This window comes from Gambusia affinis, linkage group LG16 (genome assembly GCF_019740435.1).
Source record: "Gambusia affinis linkage group LG16, SWU_Gaff_1.0, whole genome shotgun sequence".
NCBI classification, from domain to species: domain Eukaryota; kingdom Metazoa; phylum Chordata; class Actinopteri; order Cyprinodontiformes; family Poeciliidae; genus Gambusia; species Gambusia affinis.
Genome location: NC_057883.1, coordinates 5,741,085 through 5,762,374, shown reverse-complemented (window position 1 = coordinate 5,762,374; position 21,290 = coordinate 5,741,085). Strand labels below are relative to the sequence as shown.

The 21,290-nt window shown below is 43.3% G+C and overlaps 1 protein-coding gene across 3 annotated transcripts in view; it reads left to right on the top strand.

Annotated features, from left to right (window-relative positions):
- pcnx1 (pecanex 1) overlaps positions 1 to 14,135 on the top strand; it is a 45,183-nt gene extending 31,048 nt beyond the window's left edge. For 2 of the 3 annotated variants that reach the window (XM_044142262.1, XM_044142263.1), the window contains 16 exons: positions 1,126 to 1,267; positions 1,988 to 2,165; positions 2,267 to 2,375; positions 2,477 to 2,606; positions 2,707 to 2,765; positions 3,684 to 3,899; positions 5,417 to 5,670; positions 6,350 to 6,580; positions 6,819 to 6,919; positions 7,472 to 7,622; positions 8,439 to 8,669; positions 8,754 to 9,028; positions 9,161 to 9,339; positions 10,901 to 11,331; positions 12,044 to 12,184; positions 12,876 to 14,102. In XM_044142262.1, coding sequence (XP_043998197.1) covers positions 1,126 to 1,267; positions 1,988 to 2,165; positions 2,267 to 2,375; positions 2,477 to 2,606; positions 2,707 to 2,765; positions 3,684 to 3,899; positions 5,417 to 5,670; positions 6,350 to 6,580; positions 6,819 to 6,919; positions 7,472 to 7,622; positions 8,439 to 8,669; positions 8,754 to 9,028; positions 9,161 to 9,339; positions 10,901 to 11,331; positions 12,044 to 12,184; positions 12,876 to 13,016 — 2,969 coding nt within the window. In that variant the 3' untranslated portion in view covers positions 13,017 to 14,102. Of the gene's footprint in view, positions 1 to 1,125; positions 1,268 to 1,987; positions 2,166 to 2,266; positions 2,376 to 2,476; positions 2,607 to 2,706; positions 2,766 to 3,683; positions 3,900 to 5,416; positions 5,671 to 6,349; positions 6,581 to 6,818; positions 6,920 to 7,471; positions 7,623 to 8,438; positions 8,670 to 8,753; positions 9,029 to 9,160; positions 9,340 to 10,900; positions 11,332 to 12,043; positions 12,185 to 12,875 lie in introns of all 3 variants that reach the window. The other variant, XM_044142260.1, reaches the window with a different exon arrangement.
- Positions 14,136 to 21,290: the final 7,155 nt, after the last annotated feature.

Here is a 21,290-nt window from a genome sequence, read left to right as displayed (position 1 = left end):
AACACAGAAACACAATGCAACATAGAATCAACAACCAAAACAGAATATAAAGTCAGATTCCGTCAATAAATTTGTAATTGATGTCAAATACAACCCTGAACAGGTTGGTTTTTAGTCGAGTTTGTATCCATAAAATGTTTACCTGTTTCACTCCTACTGTGTTATATGGAACAAAATATCTATTGCTATTTTTATTCCCACTCACGCTCACAATCACACAGTTTAAAACCATGGAAACAGCCTTTCAAAGGCTCCGTACAACTCTGTCACTGAAATTCGCTCTGGGACTCCGCCGTCCCTCACTGATTTTTGTGCAGTTGCAACGTAGAATCGACAACCAAAACACGACATTAAGCCAAGTTCCGTCATTAAATTTGTAATTGATTAGGTTTCATATACAATCCTAAACAGGTGGGTTTTTAGTCGAGATTTAAAGGAAGTCAGTGTTTCAGCTGTTTTACAATTTTCTGGAAGTTTGTTCCAAATTTGTGGTGCACAGATGCTGAACGCTGCTTCTCCTCAATGTTAATTTTACTCAAACATTTGATTCTATAAGGAGTAAAATCAGAGGTCTCTTCATTTTTTCCCCCCCAGAGCTGTAGATTGACGTTTAGTTGTTTAAACTATTGTTTAATCGACCTCTGAAAGAAGAGGTGGACTATGCAGGATGTTTTTTCTTCAAACTTCTCCATTTCATCCAAAACTTTTCTTTATGTCGGCATGTGACATGTTCATTTCAAACTGTAAATGAATGAAACAAACAAACAGAAATGTGAAAATTTCACCTTTTTTCAAAATTATTTCCAGCTAAGAAATGAAGAACCAGTGTGCATTTGTCTTCACCCCTTTATCCTGACACCCCTAATAAAAACCCCTACTTGACCAGCTGCTGCCAAGTCAGCTAAAGCAGGACAACTTGGAGAAGAAATGAACAGTATAAAACACTTTCACAGTACGGCGGTATGCCATTTTAAAAACGGGCGCAGCGACTGTAGTTCTTATTCGATCGTTTTTATTCGTAATGATTTATTTTTCTCGAAATGCCTGACCTGCCGGTTCGGGTTTCGGCCGTCCCGCCCGTCCCGTCCCGCCGAGCTGAACCCTGAACCTTTTGTCTCCTCTCAGATGCGGCTCATGTCATGTGGTTTGAAAAGCTTCATGTGTGGCTGCTGTTTGTGGAAAAGAACATCCTTTACCCTCTCGTCATCCTCAACGAGCTGAGCGGCAGCGCCAGGGAACTCGCCAGCCCAAAGAAACTTGACACAGAGTGAGCAGTCTACATTTTTAGGAATTGTTCATGTGTTTTTACTGCTTGTTTTGTCTGTCTGCGACCACATTTGCAATGGGATGTACGACGTTTGGCTTTATTTTAGACGCATTTATCAGAAACCCTAGTAACATATGAGTAAAAAAATAGAAAAGCAAATATTTTATTGCTATAGTATTAGATCACAAAAAATGTTAATTTAACTTTTAATTGAAAACAACAAGGTCACAGATTATGTTCCAATTTTGTAATTTGATTGTTTTTGGGTTTTTTTTTTATTTTTAGAAATTTTCTATTAGTAATCCTTGACTTTCTGTTTTTCTTGTCAAAAACAGCTGAAACCTCACAGAAAAGTTGTTCCTCCTCGCGTTTATAGATTTGACACAACTTTGAGTAGATTGTTCCTTCGGTGTCTGTATAACAACAGGGCGAACTTGCATCATTGCGGCATTTTCGAAATGTTACTTGAAAATGGCCTCAAAGCAACGATACTATCGTTCATCGCAGTGGTTACCGGGACGATTACCTGGATGAGAACTTCAGGTTGACTGCTGAGTACAACCGTGGGCCTCCTTCTTCCTAAAGCTTGTGCGTGACTGACGTTGTTAAAATCAACTGTGTTCTTTACGTGGCATTTCTTTCCACATGAAGTAAATTTACTCAAAATAAATGCAGTAAAATCTTCTTTTTTTTCTTTTTTTTTGGTGCTTGCTGTGCCAGAGTCGGCGCTCTGATGATCACAGTAGCCGGCCTGAAGCTGCTCCGCTCCAGCTACAGCAGCCCCACCTACCAGTACGTCACCATCCTCTTCACCGTCCTGTTTTTCACCTTCGACTACCGCCATCTGTCCGAGACGCTGCTGCTGGACCTCTTCCTCATGTCCATTGTTTTCAGCAAGGTGAGCGGCAGCAAATCGAAATCCGCCACGACTTTGGAGGTGTTCGTTTGGGACCGTGTTGGTGGACAGAACGTGTTTATTCTCCCTCTCTGTCTTTGCAGTTGTGGGAGCTTTTTTACAAGCTGCACTTTGTTTACACCTACATCGCTCCGTGGCAGATCACCTGGGGCTCAGCCTTCCACGCCTTCGCTCAGCCCTTCGCCGTGCCTCGTATCCTTCGGCCCTGCGCCCGGCTGTTTGACATGTTCGGTTTCAATAATCGCTTCGTTCAGCGCGTTGTCGTCACGGCGCCTTGACTTGAGCTCGCCCAGATTCCGCCATGCTGTTTGTCCAGGCTGTGGTGTCCACGGTCTTCTCCACTCCCCTCAACCCTTTCCTCGGCAGCGCCATCTTCATCACCTCCTATGTTCGGCCTGTGAAGTTCTGGGAGCGAGACTACAAGTAGGCGACGCTGTCCAAGACGGCGCCTGTTTGTTCCTGTCTACGCCTTTCTAAGGTGGTTGATTTTTTATTTTTTTTTTATTTATTTTATTTTGTGCAGCACCAAGAGAGTCGATCACTCGAACACCAGGCTGGCCTCTCAGCTCGACAGAAATCCAGGTGAGTCGTTGTTTTGCGTTGATCTGTTGCCAGAAATCTTGACAGAGACAGACCGTGAGGCTTAAAGTAGTTCTCAAACGGCGAGCTTTGGATATGTTTTTTTTACCTTCCTTGCCACTCTGTGCATCTTTGGAACAATTTAAATTGATTTCAGATATCAGCATGAAAATTTTCCCCCAATGAATGAATGAAAGATATAATTGGCTGAATGTAATAAAACTATTCTTGCGTTTCTCAGTGTGAGATCACACTGCGTTACTAAAAGCTAGGTAAGTTGTAAAGGGGTAGTGTTATGTAAAAATTGACTGTTTTGAGCTTTACAGCAATTTCTAATGTCGTTAAAGTCAGACCTGGAGTGTTGCATATTTGAGAAATCCTTTAATCTCCAGTGACAACCATTGAGCTGCGCAAAACCCCTGGGGAGACCGAGCGAGTGCCGCCTTCGAGACGCAGCTCCTCCTTGGAGCTGCAGTTTCCAAGCTACTGCCTCACACGGTATCCCTCCTCCGCCAGTCCCCACTCGGCTCCTTCAGACTAGCCAGCAGCAACTAGCAAACACCTGCTGGAACTGAGCATCTGCTGAGCTACTTCCCAGAGAAATGCTGATAAAAACGTTGTTCAAAGGGTTAGTAGAGGAGCCACGTTGCGACGACTTCCTGAAGGCGGAGTTTCCGGAAGAGCGGGAGTTTTTAATATCAAAGCGTTAATTTACAAAGTCAAATTTAATATTTAATACATGCAGCATTTTTAGAACAACTGATGGCAACATTGTTACTTAATTGTGCTATAAAATGGCAGTAGGTGCCTCGAAAACACATGGTGCTGTCGCTTTAAGGCCTCTTTTACACACCCCTACCTTTTTAGCGCAGCCTCTAAAATGCGACGTCTGAATCTCGACTTCATTTCGCCTTTTCTCAGGATCGGACGACAACAACTTGAACTCAATCTTCTACGAGCATCTCACTCGCTCCCTGCAGCACAGCCTGTGTGGAGACCTCCTGCTGGGCCGCTGGGGGAACTTCAGCACTGGGGATTGCTTCATCCTGGCGTCCGACTACCTGAACGCTTTGGTGCACCTCGTCGAGATCGGCAACGGCCTGGTCACCTTCCAGCTCCGGGGCCTGGAGTTCAGAGGTGAGGCTGGAGATTTGGTGGCGGCGTTGTGGCCTTTAAAATGATGCCGGTTTTCTAAATAACGGCGAATCTGACGGAAGAATGACTCACGAGGAAGAAAAGGTGATTAGTGAAAAACGTTCCTGATGTCCAACCTCAACTGTGTGAGTGCGTCACAGATTTCACATTGCTTTATTTTGTAAACAAGGATAGAGTTGAAGCATAAAAGTTGTACTTGGGAAAAAACTCAGTGCGCCACATGATTCATTAGTTTCCAGAACCACTTTTAGTAGCAACAATTGAAAGGAGTAGGTTGTGTTTGGATCACCACAGTTGTTTTATTTTGGCCATTTTGTTCTAGGTGCACTGCTGTGTTTGTTGAATTTAACTCAGATTTTACTTTAAAGTGCACCAGCAAACAGTGAGGAAACTTTTTCAAACACTCGATCTGTCAGTTTCCGATCGTCTCTCATGAGTCAGACGTCGGGCTGAATCGATTAATCACGAATGAATCGATTACTGAAATAATTGTCGACTCATTAAGTGATTGATTAATCATTAACTGGACTCTTAAACAAAACGGCCACTTACTGAAAGAACAACAGTGCCAGAGCAGTAATTAAACCAAAATTGTACAAAAAAAAACAAAACACATATGTTTGAGTGTAAGGGGGAAAAAAATCTTTATCTAAATGTTTTCTACCCAAAATTCCTCAAGTGGTGCAGTTTTAGCTTCACCTGGTTCAAAAACTGTATACAAACAAAAAGACAAAACTTTTATTAATCGGTTAATTCAAAAAATAATCAACACCTCAGCTCTCCACTGTATTACTGTTGAGTGCTGTTATTGTATAAGCAAGACTTAAGTGGTTAAATAAAAAAAAAATCTGCTGATTATTTTTAGCCAGTTAATTGATTAATCGCTAGAATAATCGATTACTAAAATAATGGTTGAAGTCCTTTCTTTGGTTACTAGCTCTTCTGTTGTTGTTGTTTTCTCTCCTTTCTACGATTTTAAAAAATAACTTACATGTTAACAATTACTCAGCAAGTTTAGATCCAAATGAGCTAAAAAAATAAATAAATAAATAAATAAATAAAAACAACTGAATAAATGATTTTACTACTTCAGTTTAACGCTTTATTGCAGCGGAAAGCACACCTGGCTGCTGTTCATCAGCGTGACTCTGAGTCATGTAGCTCCAGCGTTTGTGCTACATAGCGGACCTGGTGAAACGGATCGGTGCCAGCAGCATGTGATACTGTGAACCTTTTGACACAGTCACCAGCTTGTCAGCTTCTTTATCTGTAAACCCAACAACTTTTTGTGTTTCAAAGCATAATATAGTGAAACGGTGTGGAAAAAGTTGCTTAGCTAGTAGTCTGTGCAGCAGAAAAGGAATTAGCTCCCTATTGTAGAAAAACCAGAGTTTAAGAGTTTAAGGAATCTCCCCTTATTTATGGACAGCATAAGTTAAAAATCATCACTCTCCTTCTCATTTTGGGCATTTTTGATTGGTTCTGGTTTTTTCCCTTAGGTACTTACTGCCAGCAGAGGGAAGTGGAGGCCATCACCGAGGGAGTGGAGGAAGACGAGGGCTGCTGCTGCTGCGAGCCGGGCCACCTCCCTCACGTCCTGTCCTTTAACGCTGCCTTCGGTCAGCGCTGGCTGGCCTGGGAGGTTCTGGTCACCAAATATGTCCTGGAGGGCTACAGCATCACCGACAACAGCGCCGCCTCCATGCTGCAGGTGTTTGACCTGCGGCGCATCCTCACCACTTACTATGTTAAGGTTGGTTTTCTCATTTGTGTTTATTTTTGTTGTTTTTTTTTTTCATTTTCAGACATTTTGAACACCCGTGCGACGCTGCATGCATTCTGATCAAAACAGCGTGGCACGACTATATAAAACATGCTGTTTTCTGTGACGTCACAGGTCTTGAATTTCATCATAGTGTTCTTTAAAATCCCTCAAAATGTCTTAATTGTTTTATTTATTTGGCCTTAAACATGTTAATTCAGGTCTTAAATTTTTTTGTCCTACACATTTAATTTTTAATGTGTAGTTTCTTAAATTTTTTCACACGCAGTTCTGTGACTCACGGCGGTTCAGGTCACAGCTAACTAGCTGTTAATATATCCCAGCTAAAAGCTAGCCAGCTAACTGTTTTGCGACCAAGTGTAAATTTATTGCCAGCTGGCTGGACAACGTTCGTGTTCACCAGTCGCTCACTGCTGTTGCTAAGCTACACGATGCTACATGCATCCTTATCACAAAAGCTTGACACTATAAAATATTTGATTTTCTTTTGTACATTTCTGTCGTGCTGCAGGTCTTAAATTTCATTCTTTCTAGAAAAAAAATGTCGGAGATTTAAGTTGGCGAAGCCGCTGTTTGAAGATACTTTGATGATTCAGTTGATTGTCTGAATGTTGAGAACAGATCTGAACTTGTCATTCTCTGGGCTCAGGGTATCATCTACTATGTGATTGCTTCACCCAAGCTGGAGGAATGGCTGTCGAATGAGACCATGAAAGAGGGCCTGCGAGGATGTAGCGAGAGGAACTACGTGGACCTGGATCCCACCTTTAATCCAAACATCGACGAGGACTACGACCACCGGCTGGCGGGCATCTCCAGAGACAGTTTCTGTGGCGTCTACCTGGGATGGATCCAGTACTGTAACTCTCAAAGGGCTAAGGTATGCCTCAAAAAAAATACATCTGATCAGATTAAAATCTTTTCTGCGTATGATTTATGTTGGGTTTTTTTTTTTTTTGGTTTGTGCTGAAGCTGATTAGAGGGAACGCTTTGTTGCTTAACACACCTGATCTGATCCAGTTGTAAACATTTTGGATTTGATCAGACGTTAAAACAACGGCTGGCTCCACCTGCTATGAAGCCTAACAGGACTTTCCTGTTACTGCTTTGTCCTGCAGCCACTCAACAGTGACAAAGACTCGCCTCTCGTGCTGCTCTGCTTCGGCCTGTGCGTCCTGGGAAGGAGAGCGCTGGGAACGGCAGCGCATCACATGTCCAGGTTGTCTAGTCGTCTTTGTTACGTCAAGTGAATGATTTACAACGCCTGAGCAGCATGCTGCGTGTTTCAAAAGCTAAACAGCAGCCGGAGGGGGATTCCTTGTACTTTTGTACATTTTGTCACAAACTTTTAAAGTATCCAGTTGTGTGTGATTTGATTTCACTGCAATTGCAGCTGTTCCGCAGATTATAGTGAGTTATCTATTTTACAAACTGAAAAATCCAAACATTTTTCCATTTGTTTGAATACTTCTGCAACACTTGAGCGCTAACGGTTGAATGGTGGAATGGTTTAGATGAAAGTAAATTTGTGTGGTAGAACGGCCCAGACAAAGTCCTGAACAAAATCCAATTGAGAATATTTACTGTATAAAAACCCACATTAAGTGTATCCGGTTATTGAAAAGCAGCATTGGTCTATTACATTCCATCCCAGTAAAATAAAATTGTATAATTGTATTCGGAACATGGCAAAATGTGAAAAAGTTTGAGTGGTGTGATTATTTTTGCTACACACTAAACTTCCATCTCTTCTTTTTGATTTCCCTCTCAGCAATCTGGAGTCTTTCCTTTATGGACTGCATGCATTATTTAAAGGAGACTTCCGCATCTCTTCCGTGCGAGACGAGTGGATCTTCGCAGACATGGAACTGCTCAGGAAAGTTGTGGTACCTGGAATCCGAATGTCTCTTAAATTACACCAGGTGAGCGAGGCTGTGACAGGGTTTAAAAAGTCTTAAAAAGTCCTAAATTCATGTATCTAAAATTAAGGCCTTAAAATGTCTTGCATTCACAACATTTTAATTAAATACTGTCGTGGCAGGACTATTTAATCTTGGATATTTTATGTTGTTTTTTTTTTCATTCAGTTCTGTGACTCCAGGCGATTCAGTTTACCAGCTGCTAACTAGCTGCTAATATACACTTGGTAGCTAACTAGTGTATATCCTCAAGTTGAAGGAAAATATTTATAGGTAACCTAATACCGTTTCTAGCTAGCTAGCTAGCAGGGGTGTCAGCCAACCCTTGCTAACAACCCTAAAATGTACCCCCATATATATCCAGTTATTGGAAATATAATTTTCCTTCAACTTGAGAGTATATACTAGGTAGCTGGTAAGGGTGTGTTAGGGTAGCTAGCAAGGGATAGCTGATATCCTTGGTAGCTAGCTAGCTAGTAAGGGTTATCAGAAAAAATATTTTCCTTTAACTTGAGAGTTATATGGTACTTTGTCTTTATTTATCACCTACAACCCTAATAACATATACTACGTTTGTATTCAGAAAAGGAGGAGCGCTAAGGCCCTCCTCCTGACTGATCGGTTGTTTCTGACCAAATGGTGTATTTGTGTAGTTAGCACTGGGAGCACTGGGAGAAGGCAGAGGAGCTTGGTCATTTCACATATTATTTAATTTTATACAGATTTTGACAAATACCTAAAAAACAGATGATTTTGTGAAAAGTTGTAAGGCTCAACTGAGACGCCATCTCATAATCCGCTGGTGCGTTTCTCCTGCAGGACCACTTCACGTCCCCCGACGAGTACGACGAGCCGGCTATTCTCTACGAGGCCATCTCGTCGCACCAGCAGAACCTGGTCATCGCTCACGAGGGCGACCCGGCCTGGAGGAGCGCCGTGCTGTCCAACGCCCCGTCGCTCCTCGCCCTGCGCCACGTGCTGGACGAAGGCACCAACGAGTACAAGATCATCATGCTCAACCGCCGGTTCCTCAGCTTCCGCGTCATCAAGGTGCCACCAGTTCGAACCGGATTCAGCCACCCGTTGTTGTACGACACGCCGATTTAACAAGAATCTCCTGCTTTTGCGGGACAGGTGAACAAGGAATGCGTCCGGGGCCTCTGGGCCGGGCAGCAGCAGGAGCTGGTGTTCCTGAGAAACAGAAATCCTGAGCGTGGGAGCATCCAGAACGCCAAGCAGGCCCTGCGGAACATGATCAACTCGTCCTGCGACCAGCCCATCGGGTATCCCATCTACGTGTCTCCGCTGACCACCTCCTACTGCAACACACACCCGCAGCTCAGACACATCCTGGGAGGGCCCATCAGCATCGCCAACATCCGCAACTTTGTCGTCGGCACCTGGCACAGGTTCGGGACGCTTATGTAAAAACCCACTTCCACATCAGCACAACATTGCTGATGTGCTAGTCGTGTGTGTGTGTGTGTGTGTGTGTTAAATATGTTGGGTAAAAATGAGACCCAAAGCCTTTTTCTTTGCAGGTTACGGAAAGGTTGTGGTGCCGGGTGCAACAGTGGAGGGAACATCGAGGATTCGGACGCAGGGGGGTTGTCGTGCGGCAGCGGGAATGGGACGGGAGGAGATTCTCACCAAAGCTCGGTGTCACACGGTGGAACCACCGGACCCGCTCCCCCTCACTCTTACCAGCCCCATTCTCTAGGTGAGGCGACTATTTTAAGATGTTTGACACATAAAAGTCCACTGTTTTTAGTGGAATTTTATATAACTGAATTAAAAAAATACTGTACATATTCTAAAGAGAAATTAAATGGTGTTGTAAATCATATGATCCAAGTGTCTTCAAAGAGTCGCTGTGATGCGGGAAGGATCAGGAAGGATCTCTGGTAGCAGTCAGTCTAGCAATGGATCTAACGAGGCCTCTGACTGAAGACTGTTGCTGTATAAATGTCTTACAGCTCAGTATCTGGGCAATGTTCCTTAATGACCCCTGCTTTTGAGACACAACTGTTAAAGAAAAAGAAAGAAAAAACACCTGGTTGCCGTGGTTATGCTTCATAGCTTTCTGAATGCAAAGATCCTTCCAGCTTCTTTGATAGCCCAAAGTGCACATGTAAAAGAGTGACCCAACATCCAGTCATTGCTACTTAACTTACACTGACATAAATAAATCAACCAAGACTACCTGTCTGTTAAGAGCCAGTTATTAAACACCCTTTGACTATACCTTTATTTACAGTTTGGTCGTTTCAATGCAGGTTTTTTCCACTTTTAGTTTATTTTTGAGCAGAAAAAATTAAATCAAACTCAGTCAATTTACTGCTAAACTTAAAAAGATTTTAAAAAATAAAATAAAATGTGTTTTCAGTTTGGCAGTTTTGGCCCTCGGGGGGGCATTTTCAGGCAGTGCGGTTCAAACAAACCAAACTCTTTGAACAACCTCAACCTGTTCCCCTCCTCGCCTGTGGTGGCGCTGCACCAAGAACTACTGAAGGAAATGACAAAAACTGCAAAAGACATTGTGCACAACTTCCTTCTTCAGGAAATGAAAACAAAAACGGAGTGACATCAGATTTGAGCATTTATAAGATTTCTCTTTTGTCTTTGGTAAAAGGCCACGAGCCCTTTCTTCCTCTGGCGCATTGTTTTGGTTTTACTTACCCAGAATGCCCTGCTCCACAGTCGGCTTCCTGCTTTTGAAGCACTTTCCGGTCTGCTTGGTATTTGACCTGCGCCAGAGTTCACTTCAACCGAACTGAGATCTAGGCTTTTAGGAGAAGCACGGTTTGCTATTTTTGGTCCGTATCAGAGTTCGTTGGGCGTTCACACCTCCCCAAACAAACCGGACTTTTCAAGACAAACAAACTAGAGTTCGATTATAGCGGGTCAAACAGGGCTGGTGTCAATGCATCTCTTCACTGCTCCATTGCAGCTCCATCTGAATGTTCAGGGTTCTCCTGCTGGAAGCTGAACCTTTACCTGAGTTACCACAGGCCTCTTGGCTGCTTCACTAATTAATGCTCTCATTGCCCAGTCTGCCGTTTTAAATGGAAGGCCATGTGCTGGTAGGGCTGTTGGGTGATATTCTTTCTAATTTTAGATGATGGATCTGTGTTCCTTAGTCTTCACAACGCGGTTTCCTTAATGTTCTCCAAGTCCTTCCCTGAACAGCTGTTCTGTTTCTGAGATTAAATGACGCCGCCGGCTTTTCGCACGTCTGATAAACAAAGCTTATTGGATATGTTTTGAACCTCCGCGTCCAGGCACCAGCCAGAGCTCCCAGTCGGTTCAGTCCGGTCTGGTTCGTCAGTCCCCGGCCCGCGCCTCCATGGCCAGCCAGTCCTCGTCCTACCGCTACAGCAGCAGCCGTCATTCGTCGCTGCGCACCTCCGCCACGGGCCTGGAGCCCTGCCGCCGTTCCTCCACCAGCCAGCTGTCCCTGCGCACGCTGCCCACCTCGCTGCAGCTGCGGCTGGGCTCCACGTCCGACCCCGCCGGCCCGTCCTCCTCCCTCTCCAGCCACAGCATCCCGCCCTGCAAGCGTCACACCCTGGTGGGCCTGCTGGGAAACGACGGTGTGTGCAGTGCCGTGACGGACCCGCTCAGCCAGCTCCACAGCCACCACCACTACCCGCAGCAGCACAACCCCACCGTCTCCACAGTACGAAGAGACGACATCTCGTACAGAGTCCAGGTTTGGGACTTTTTTTTTTTTTTTTTAAGATGACGTATTATGCAAAATGCACTCTTTTGTCCATTTGGGTTTCCTGCGCTTCTAAAAACACACCAAGCACTTAAAAAAACCCACCGAGCCATTTTTCGGTAATATGTTAATGTTCTTTGTTGTCTGGAAAAAGAACTGCTTCAAAAACCTCCAGAGAGTAACGTCACAAATCAGCAGGCACTGCCCGTTACCTAGCAACCCCAGCGGAGCTTCAGAATGTTTGGTCAACTGGTTTTATCACTTGAAATGGCTGCTGGAAAAGACAAATGTTTGACTGTTGACCTATCATCCAGAAACAACTTTCTACATTCTAGTTGGTTGAGCAGGAGGCTCCCCTTCTGCTTTTCAAAGACGTACGGTTGTACAAGTGTGCGAGTGTAGACGTTGAGTTGGGGGGCGTGGCCAGCAGCAGATTATTTGGATTTGAAGTGACAAGAGGCCCTAAAACAACTCATTCTGAAAGCTCAAAACAGACAGAAGTTAGCAGAATAAAGTCTGATTATCTGAAAATGGTTTTGTATAAAATATGTAATGATCATGTTCTGTATAGCCCACAGACTTAAACTGTTCAAGGAAGCATGATAGGTCACCTTTAAGTACAAGGCATTCTAGCGTTATGCTTGTCAGATTTGTGTGTTTGTGAATTTATCAGCTCTGATTGAAGTCTCTGGGGGTTTTTTAGATTGTGGACGTGACTCAGGTGTTGGAGAACATCAACCTGCCGAAGCGGAAGGAGCTGCTGTGGCCCGACGAGGCGATGAGACTGAGGGCAGGACGGACCTGCTGGAGGGACTGGAGCCCCGTCGAGGGCATGGAAGGTCATGTAAGTCGGCCGCGAACGTTACTTTGTTCAGCTACAAAATCCGAATTTTTCCCGTTAGAATTAGGAGTGGGCGATATGGACTTTACGTTTTATCACGATATTTTGTGGTGCTATTGGGATAACGATAAAAATGACGATAAGAATATTGATTACTTCTTTTTTAGTCAACTGTACGACTGTGACCACATGGAGCCTGTTGTTTTGACTTAATTGTCAATATTACTTTTCCTTGTAGTATTATGACTTTATTCTGGTAATATTATAATGTTATCATTGTATGTTCACTCTGGCAGTATTATGTCTTATCGTATTATTACGACACTTTTTCTCATATTATTGCATCTTTATTCTCAAAATATTGACATGTCGACGTAAACTTTGTTCTTGTATTATTATGACTTTATTTTGACTTTTTCTTGCGATATTATGACTTATTCTCGTAATAAAGCTTTTATTTTTCTTAGCCTGGCTCTAGTACTCTGTCGTACATAAGAGGCAAGATTAAATTATTTTCTTTAGTTTTTTGTTCATTACTTTTAAGTTGACTAAAGTCACCTAATTACATTAGCAGCTGGCCAGCGTAAAATAAAAAAATAAAAAAATACTCCCTTTTCCTCTACAAACTTGCCTCATAAATATGATTGGCTGCTTCTTCTTCTCACCGCCGCGCCTCCTGTGTCGCCCCCTGCAGGTGATTCACCGGTGGTTGCCTTGTAGCCGAGACCCAGCCAGTCGCTCCCACATCAACAAGACCATCCTGCTGGTACAGGTGGAAGATAAGCTAGTGCCCATCATTGATACTGGGGTCATCGAGTTGGGTGCCGAGGTTTGAGACTATTCAGCCAAGCACACACAGCCGCACGCAATGACCAGGTTGCTTGTGTGGAGACACCCGGGCCTCCTCCCAGCCTCCACCCTCCACCCTCTACCGCCCCCAGGCTATTCAGCAGGATGCCAGATCCTGCAGACAATGGGGAAATGGGAGCTCCCCCCCTCGCTCCCGTTCCTCAGCGCCGAGGGGGAAAGGAAGCCAGGGAAACGTGCAAACACGGGCAGAGTCTCCATTTGTCGTACACGCTTTGCCACATCCACGGTATCTGCCTTGCGTCGCATCTCAGAAATGCTGCATGACGGTAAACAACGCTCACATTAAGTTATTCTTTGCTGCTGGTGATTTCATTTCTATGCATCACATCTATGCTTTTGTTAGATTTTTTTTTATTATTATTATTATTATTACAAAGCGCAAGACCAGAGGAGTTTTTTTTCTTTTTTTTTGCCAAATAATTCTGTTCATGATTTTCTATGGTTTCAAACAAGTGAAAGCTTTCTCTCACTTTATTATTATTATGTTTTTGGCTGCCAAGACTGCAGAGGAAGTTATGCAGAACGGAGACAAGTGGGTCCCCAACCAACTCTGCTTGATTGTTGTCATTCCTTTTTGTGGATTAGTTAGATTTTTTTTTCCCCAAGATTAAGCTGCGCAAAGAATTAAACAACTTGCACTACTTTTTCTTTTTCTTTTTTTTTTTACAGGGATGCACTACAATCTTTAGATCACGTTTTATTTATTACAGACTCTGAATGACCATGGTTACCGATGCCTTGGGGAATGACAAAATGCAATCATTATTCTGTTTTCGGACATTTTTATTTCAATTTTTTTCTCAGTTTGATAAACTTGAAAATAACTTTTTACTGTATATGAATTTATCTATACATATATATATTTACACAAATATATATATATATAATGTCTATATCTAAAAGATTTTGTTTTCGATATTTATTACTGTGAACATAGTATTTTTTTTTCCTTTTGGGACAAAGCTTAATGTATTAAGGACCATCGGTTGAAAACAAGATGCCGCCTTTTTTCGATGGACTGTTTCACTATTTAACTTGATTCTTTTCTATATGGAGAAATAAAAAGTTTGATTTATTGTTCTCTTTGCTCCTTTTGTGTTTTCCGTCGACATTTCAGAAGAGTTTACAGCAGCTTTCAAACATATTTGTCCCCCTTTTAACTTCCACATTTTCTCAAACCACGCTGACTTGGTTCTCATTTATCTGGGTTTTATTCGATCTGATCCAACACAGAGCAGCGTGTGATATTGAAGTACGACTAGTAAAACAAGGCAATGCTCAACTCAGATATGAGCACTTATGAACACCACTGGTTTAGGTTCTTGTTTGTAAAAATTTTAAAATTACTTTGTGTTTGTTTACCGCATGAAATTGAGTTTAATTTGACAAACTGCAGTAAATAGTTACAGTCAAAATAAATCTTCAAACTAATACAAGAGCTAGGTTCCTGCAAGGCGGTTTAAATTTTTTTTTTTTTTTTTTTTTAAAGTGAAACTCTAAAATTAGTTATCAGAATGTAACCTCAGAGGATGAATAGATTATAGGTAGAATTTAGGTTTTGCACCCCGGGGGATTGCAGCAACATTAAAGTTTTCCCCCCCAATTATTTAATCAAAGTTTACTGATTAAGGTTCTCCATGTAAGCCTTTTATCTAAGCAAATAAACTCAGTTCAGCAAAGAGAGGAGAAGATAAAATTTGTTCCGAGACCACATATCCAGGAATTTCATGCAAAACGAAAAGGTTAGGTAACAGATTTTCTTATCGTCGTCTTTATCAGGATTCCCTGACCTAAATAAACATTTGAGAACATCTGTTCAACGCAGTCTGTTTTTCTCCAGGGAAAAACACATTTACTGTGTTGTTGTTGTTGTTTTCAATGAAAATGAGCTGAACTGCTGACATTCTGAAGATATCAAAGGTTTTGTTGTGACCGATGAGCTGCACGGCGACCTGCCGGGTGACGTTTTACAGCGACATATCTACATGCTGCATCCTCCCACCTGACTACAGGAAGGTGAGTCTATTTACTTTGACTAGTCCGCCTGCTGACTGGATGTGGCAGGTGTTGCTCGGATCAAGTTCTGTTGACGACTCTACACTTCTTAATATAATCCAAACTACAGAAGCATCGTCTGCATGTTTTCGCCTCAGATGGGCTTCACGGAGTTGCTGTATGTGAAACCGTATTAAACTGCACAACCTGGTGACTTGAGGCACTTTTGTTGCGAGTTCTGTTCTTGGTTGTGCAATTTAAAAATATCCGTGAGTGTGTTGGAATTTTTGAATATTGTCGTGACAATAAAAATAATTTCCTTTCAGCAGATAATCTTTACTTTACAAACAGAAATAAAAAGATCTTCACTTCTTTGTTGCACTGAATCGGGAAACAAAGCAGCAACTGCATTCAAAATAATTCTACATGTACTCATTTGACCTTTGCTCCTGCTGCTAAAAAGAAGAAAAAAGTACAAACTAATGTGAAAAGGAGAAAATTGTTCCTCTTACCTGAACTTTGTTTTCTCCTATTTATCAATAGGAATCACAAACTTCATGTGTTCATGAGTTTTTTATCCGTAGATTCTCCAGGTGGCTGCACTCAAACATCACGTCCTCTTCTGAGAAATCCTTTATCTCCAGAACATTTTTATTGGAACTCCTGAGTAGCATTGATCTGTAAAACATTCCTTTTTTTGTCAAAGTCTAATCTTTGTTTTCGTGATGGTTTGTTTTGTGCCGAACGAAGTCCACATAGATCAGGGGTCTCAAACTCCAGGCCTCGAGGGCCGCAGTCCTGCAGTTTTTAGATGTGCCACAGGTACAAAACACTGGAATGAAATGGCTTAATTACCTCCACCTTGTGTAGATCGGTTCTCCAGAGCCTTAATTATTCTATTCAGGTGTGATGCAGCAGAGGCACATCTAAAAGTTGCAGGACTGCGGCCATCGAGGACTGGAGTTTGAGACCCCTGACATAGATGAATCTTTGAATTAAGAGTGAAGCTTTGGTTTCTGCTAAATATGTGTCATGTTTGTCCCTCAGAGCTGCAGCTTCCTGTTCATATCTGTGCTTTTAAAGCCGTTATGCCTTAAACCAGGGCTGGGCCCTCCTGGTCCTCGAGGGCCTGTGTCCTGCAACTCTTAGACGTCTCACTGGTCCAACACACCTGAATCCAACAGCTGAATCACCTCCGCTGCAGTCAGGTTCTCTAGAGTCCTGCTGATGACCTCATTATTTGACTCAGGTGTGTTGAAGTAGAGACACATCTAAAGGTTGCAGGAGAACCAGCCCTCCAGGACCAGGAGTGCCCACCCCTGCTTCTCTACGGAAAAGGGAAAGAAACTTTGAAGTTGAAATCCCTTCAGCAGTGCATGTATTTTAAAATCAGCAATATCAGTAACACGCTACTTTGTAACGCGTCACTGACATCTGACCACTTTTTTTCCCCCAGTAACGAGTAATCTAACGCGTTACAAGAAGGCGCTCCAGAGGGTTGTCAGGGCAGCAGAGAGAACCACAAGCTGCCCCCTCCGCACCATGGAACAGATTTACACTTCCAGGCTCCGCAAGAAAGTTATGGACATTTTAAATTACTCTTCACACCCTGGCCATGGTCTCTTCTAGCTGCTGCCACCAGGCAAGAGATACAGAGCAATAAAAATCAGGACAAATCGCCTAAAAAACTGTTTCAATCTGTAGAGACTCAGACAGACAAAGGGAAACCATTAGAAAAGTTTAATGACAATATGATTTAAATCTTTGGCGCTCGGGCCCCGGCTAAGGACATTGATCATCGCAAACTTTGCGATGGGCTTGGATGAGCATTCCGTATGCTGAGAGGAACGTCATCCCCCCGGGACCCGGCACTGGTGGTGGAGGCGATGAAGGATGTGGCCTGATGCTGAGCGAGTGGAGGTGAAGGGGTGGAGGTGGGTTGAGCTCTGCTGGGAAGTGCACGACGCCATGGATGGCGGTCCTTATCAGCTGGGGCTTGGACGGTGATTGGACGTGACGAGTCTTTGACCGGCGTTGAGCAATCAACGGTGATGAGCCGGAAGTTCCGGCTGGATGATGCAGGAGGGGCTAAAAGAGTCTTCCAGATTGAATTTGCGCCTAGGCTTCATTTCTACCCGATGGCAATCATGGCACTAAATTTAAAGGCATAAGAACTTCTGCTCTTGACACCACTCTGTTAAAAATTTAAATTCTGTAAACTGCGACATCTCCAGGCGCTGCAACCATCTTCTGATGTCTGTTTCTTCATCTTTTTATGTATGTATATTTATATTGTGTGTTGTGTAAGTGTATATAACCTGCACTTTAACTCGAGTCGAGCACAGTCTCAATCTCGTTGTAATCTGTTGATGACAATGACAAATAAATATTATCTTATCTTACTATTCCAAATCCAGTAATCAGATAAAAGTTACTTGTCCAAATCACTGTGTGTTACTATTTTCTTTAGTAATGTAATTTTATATAAGGCTCTCCCTGCTGTCCACTATTTCCCAGATGGACAGAAAAATGCTCTTATGTGTCTTTGTTTATTTAGTTAATATAAATAAATGTATAGATAGGAATGCATTTATATTACCTGTAATATATTTATATACTTAATATACAAATATATTTCTATATTAAGTATATAATGTACAAGTTATATTATATAACTTATATTTTATATATTTATTTATATATTAAGTACATATAAATATATTTATTTATATAAAAATAAATACTTATATATATATATATATACTTAATATATAAATAAATATATAATATACAAGTTATATGATATAACTTGTATATTATATACTTAATATATGAGTATAGACATACTATATTAAGTATTTATATATTTAATATATAAATGTATTACATTTATATTCTGTATTAAAAAAATTTTTTATCAATCTGATAAAATTATGCTCTTAAATGTCTCGTTTCCATTAGTTGTGAGATTATATAATTAACACAAATAAGGCTTGAAATATGAGTCTGCATATAATTAATATATCAAAGTTTCCCCCAGTGTTTTATAAGCCTGGCGGCCACCAGGCTTTGCACTGGACACTCGACAACTGAAGGTTTGACAGATGGGGACTGAACAGCTGATGCTGGAGACTCACCTGCTGGAGACTCGACAGCTGAAGGTTCGACAGGTGAAGGTTCGACAGGTGAAGGCTCGACAGCTGGAGACTCAACAGCTGAAGGTTCGACAGCTGAAGGTTCGACAGGTGAAGGCTCGACAGGTGAAGGCTCGACAGGTGAAGGCTCGACAGGTGAAGGCTCGACAGCTGAAGGCTCGACAGGTGAAGGCTCGACAGGTGAAGGCTCGACAGGTGAAGGCTCGACAGGTGAAAGCTCGACAGGTGAAGGCTCGACAGCTGAAGGCTCGACAGGTGAAGGCTCGACAGGTGAAGGCTTGACACCTGGAGACTGAACAGCTGAAGGCTCGACAGCTGAAGGCTCGACAGCTGAAGGCTCGACAGCTTTTCCAGCTGGAGACTCAACAGCTGGAGACTCAACAGCTGGAGGTTCGACAGCTGGAGACTCAACAGCTGAAGGTTCGACAGGTGAAGGTTCGACAGGTGAAGGCTCGACAGCTGGAGACTGAACAGCTGGAGACTCGACAGCTGAAGGCTCGACAGCTGGAGGCTCGACAGCTTTTCCAGCTGGAGACTCAACAGCTGGAGACTCAACAGCTGGAGGCTCGACAGCTGGAGACTCGACAGCTGGAGGCTCGACAGCTGGAGACTCGACAGCTGGAGGCTCGACAGCTGGAGACTCGACAGCTGGAGACTCGACAGCTGGAGGTTCGACAGCTGGAGACTCGACAGCTGGAGACTCAACAGCTGGAGGCTCGACAGCTGGAGACTCGACAGCTGGAGGCTCGACAGCTGGAGGTTCGACAGCTGGAGACTCGACAGCTGGAGGCTCGACAGCTGGAGACTCGACAGCTGGAGGCTCGACAGCTGGAGGTTCGACAGCTGGAGACTCAACAGCTGAAGGCTCGACAGCTAAAGGCTCGACAGCTGAAGGCTCGACAGCTTTTCCAGCTGGAGACTCAACAGCTGGAGACTCAACAGCTGGAGACTCGACAGCTGGAGGCTCGACAGCTGGAGACTCAACAGCTGGAGGTTCGACAGCTGGAGACTCAACAGCTGGAGGTTCGACAGCTGGAGACTCGACAGCTGAAGGCTCGACAGCTTTTCCAGCTGGAGACTCAACAGCTGGAGGCTCGACAGCTGGAGACTCGACAGCTGGAGGCTCGACAGCTGGAGGTTCGACAGCTGGAGGTTCGACAGCTGGAGACTCAACAGCTGGAGGTTCGACAGCTGGAGACTCGACAGCTGAAGGCTCGACAGCTTTTCCAGCTGGAGACTCAACAGCTGGAGGTTCGACAGCTGGAGACTCTGGCTCCCTGGAACCGCTCAAGCTGGAAGTCCTGGGATTAGCAGAGGACATTGTCGCTGGAAACAGATGCAGCATGGGCATGCTTCTTTGGGCTAGAATTGACGGAACCACAGAGACGCGTTATGGGTCCTTGATCGATGGAGGCCCAGAGAGGCAAGACACTATTTACCCTCTCTTAGAGAAATAGTGTCTCATGCTTTTAACAGCGCTAGAAAAAAGCCTTTTAAAAAAGCTTCTTCTCTTTTCTTGGCTCTCTTTCAGGTGCCTTTCAAGACATGACAAGATCACATCGTCAACTACCTCGTGCTCCATGAAGGACAGCACCCATCCAGCAGAACACCCGAAGTACTTACTGATATCACTAAAAACCTTCTTGGTCAAGGCAGGAATCCATTTCTGCTGGATATTGCAACGCCCTTCCTCAATTTCGGCACAGATTTTGTCAACAACACGATCTTGAGTCTCTCTCAGGAGGCCACGACACCATCGAGTCTTCGACTTTCTGATTCCTCGAGATATCAATGACTTAACAAAAAGCCGTACCGCTTCTGCTTGTTCTTCTTCAAATGACTTTCTGATTGAAAACAGTTTCTGGACGAACGTGATGACAGGATTCAGCAGAGAGCTAAATTCTAACCCCACCTTGAGCCACTCGGTGGGGTCTTCGTCATCTAATGGAGATGTCACCATCGAAACAACATGCCTTAAGAAAAGCATGTTGACTATCTCTGTGCATTCCTCTTCAACTGTCTGATTAATGCCCATTGCCCGCACAAAGGCCTGAGAAATTATATTTCCAAATGAGGCTTTCAAATCTTTATATGAGAACTTCTGGTTCTCAATCAAGTCCGATACTACATCTGAAAACACGGTGGTCAGGTATTTCAAGAGATATTTTGTGTTCTCTTTGATGTCCTCATATCCCATCCTCAGATCCTCCCAGTCTTCCTCCTGGATTTGATTATAGTATTCCTCAATTGCAGGAATTACATTGTCGTCCACTAAGACTTGGAGATCTTCTCTTATTGAATCTTTCGGAGCCATTTTGCTGAAGGCCGATCCTCTTCTTCTCAAAGTAACTCAGAATGAGCTAGAATTTTACCAACAGGAGTTATATACTTACACATCAAAGAGCTAGTGGCATCACAGACTATGACGCATCAGCACAAGAATACGTGCAGAACTATGATGTAATCGGGCTCCAAGTGTTCTGGCCACTTCTTTTCCCCCAGTAACGAGTAATCTAATGCGTTACTATTCCAAATCCAGTAATCAATTTATTTCCTCTGTGCGTCTTGGGGAGCGACCGCCGTTTCTACACGACATTTATCAGCTGATCAGAATCATAATGGAGGGAGGAGGGAGATGCACATTTTGTGGCTGGAAAATCAGGAACTATTTTGAGTTTCTGTCCGATTATTATAAGTGATTTTGGGCTTGTTTTTTTGTAAAGTTTCTAGAAAACCGAATAAGTTGCAGTTTTTTGGGCTTGTTTTTGTACATGAAGTTGCTCGTTTGGGCTTGGAAATAAGCAGAGATGCAAAATAAGATCCAGATGTTGCCTGACATAGTTTTACTCAGGCTCTCCCTGCTGTCCACCATTTCCCGGATGAACAGGGAAATGTTAGTCTATGTCACATGTGTCATACTCAAGGCCCGGGGGCCAAATCTGGCCCGCCGTAGCCTTTATGTGGTCCTCCAGACTCCAAATTACATCAATAAGTACCTCAAATTTTTCACTAATACGCAAAATTCGCACAAAATCAAGAGATCCCCACATTCTAGTTTGATTTTACTGACATTTCTTCTCCAAATCGGC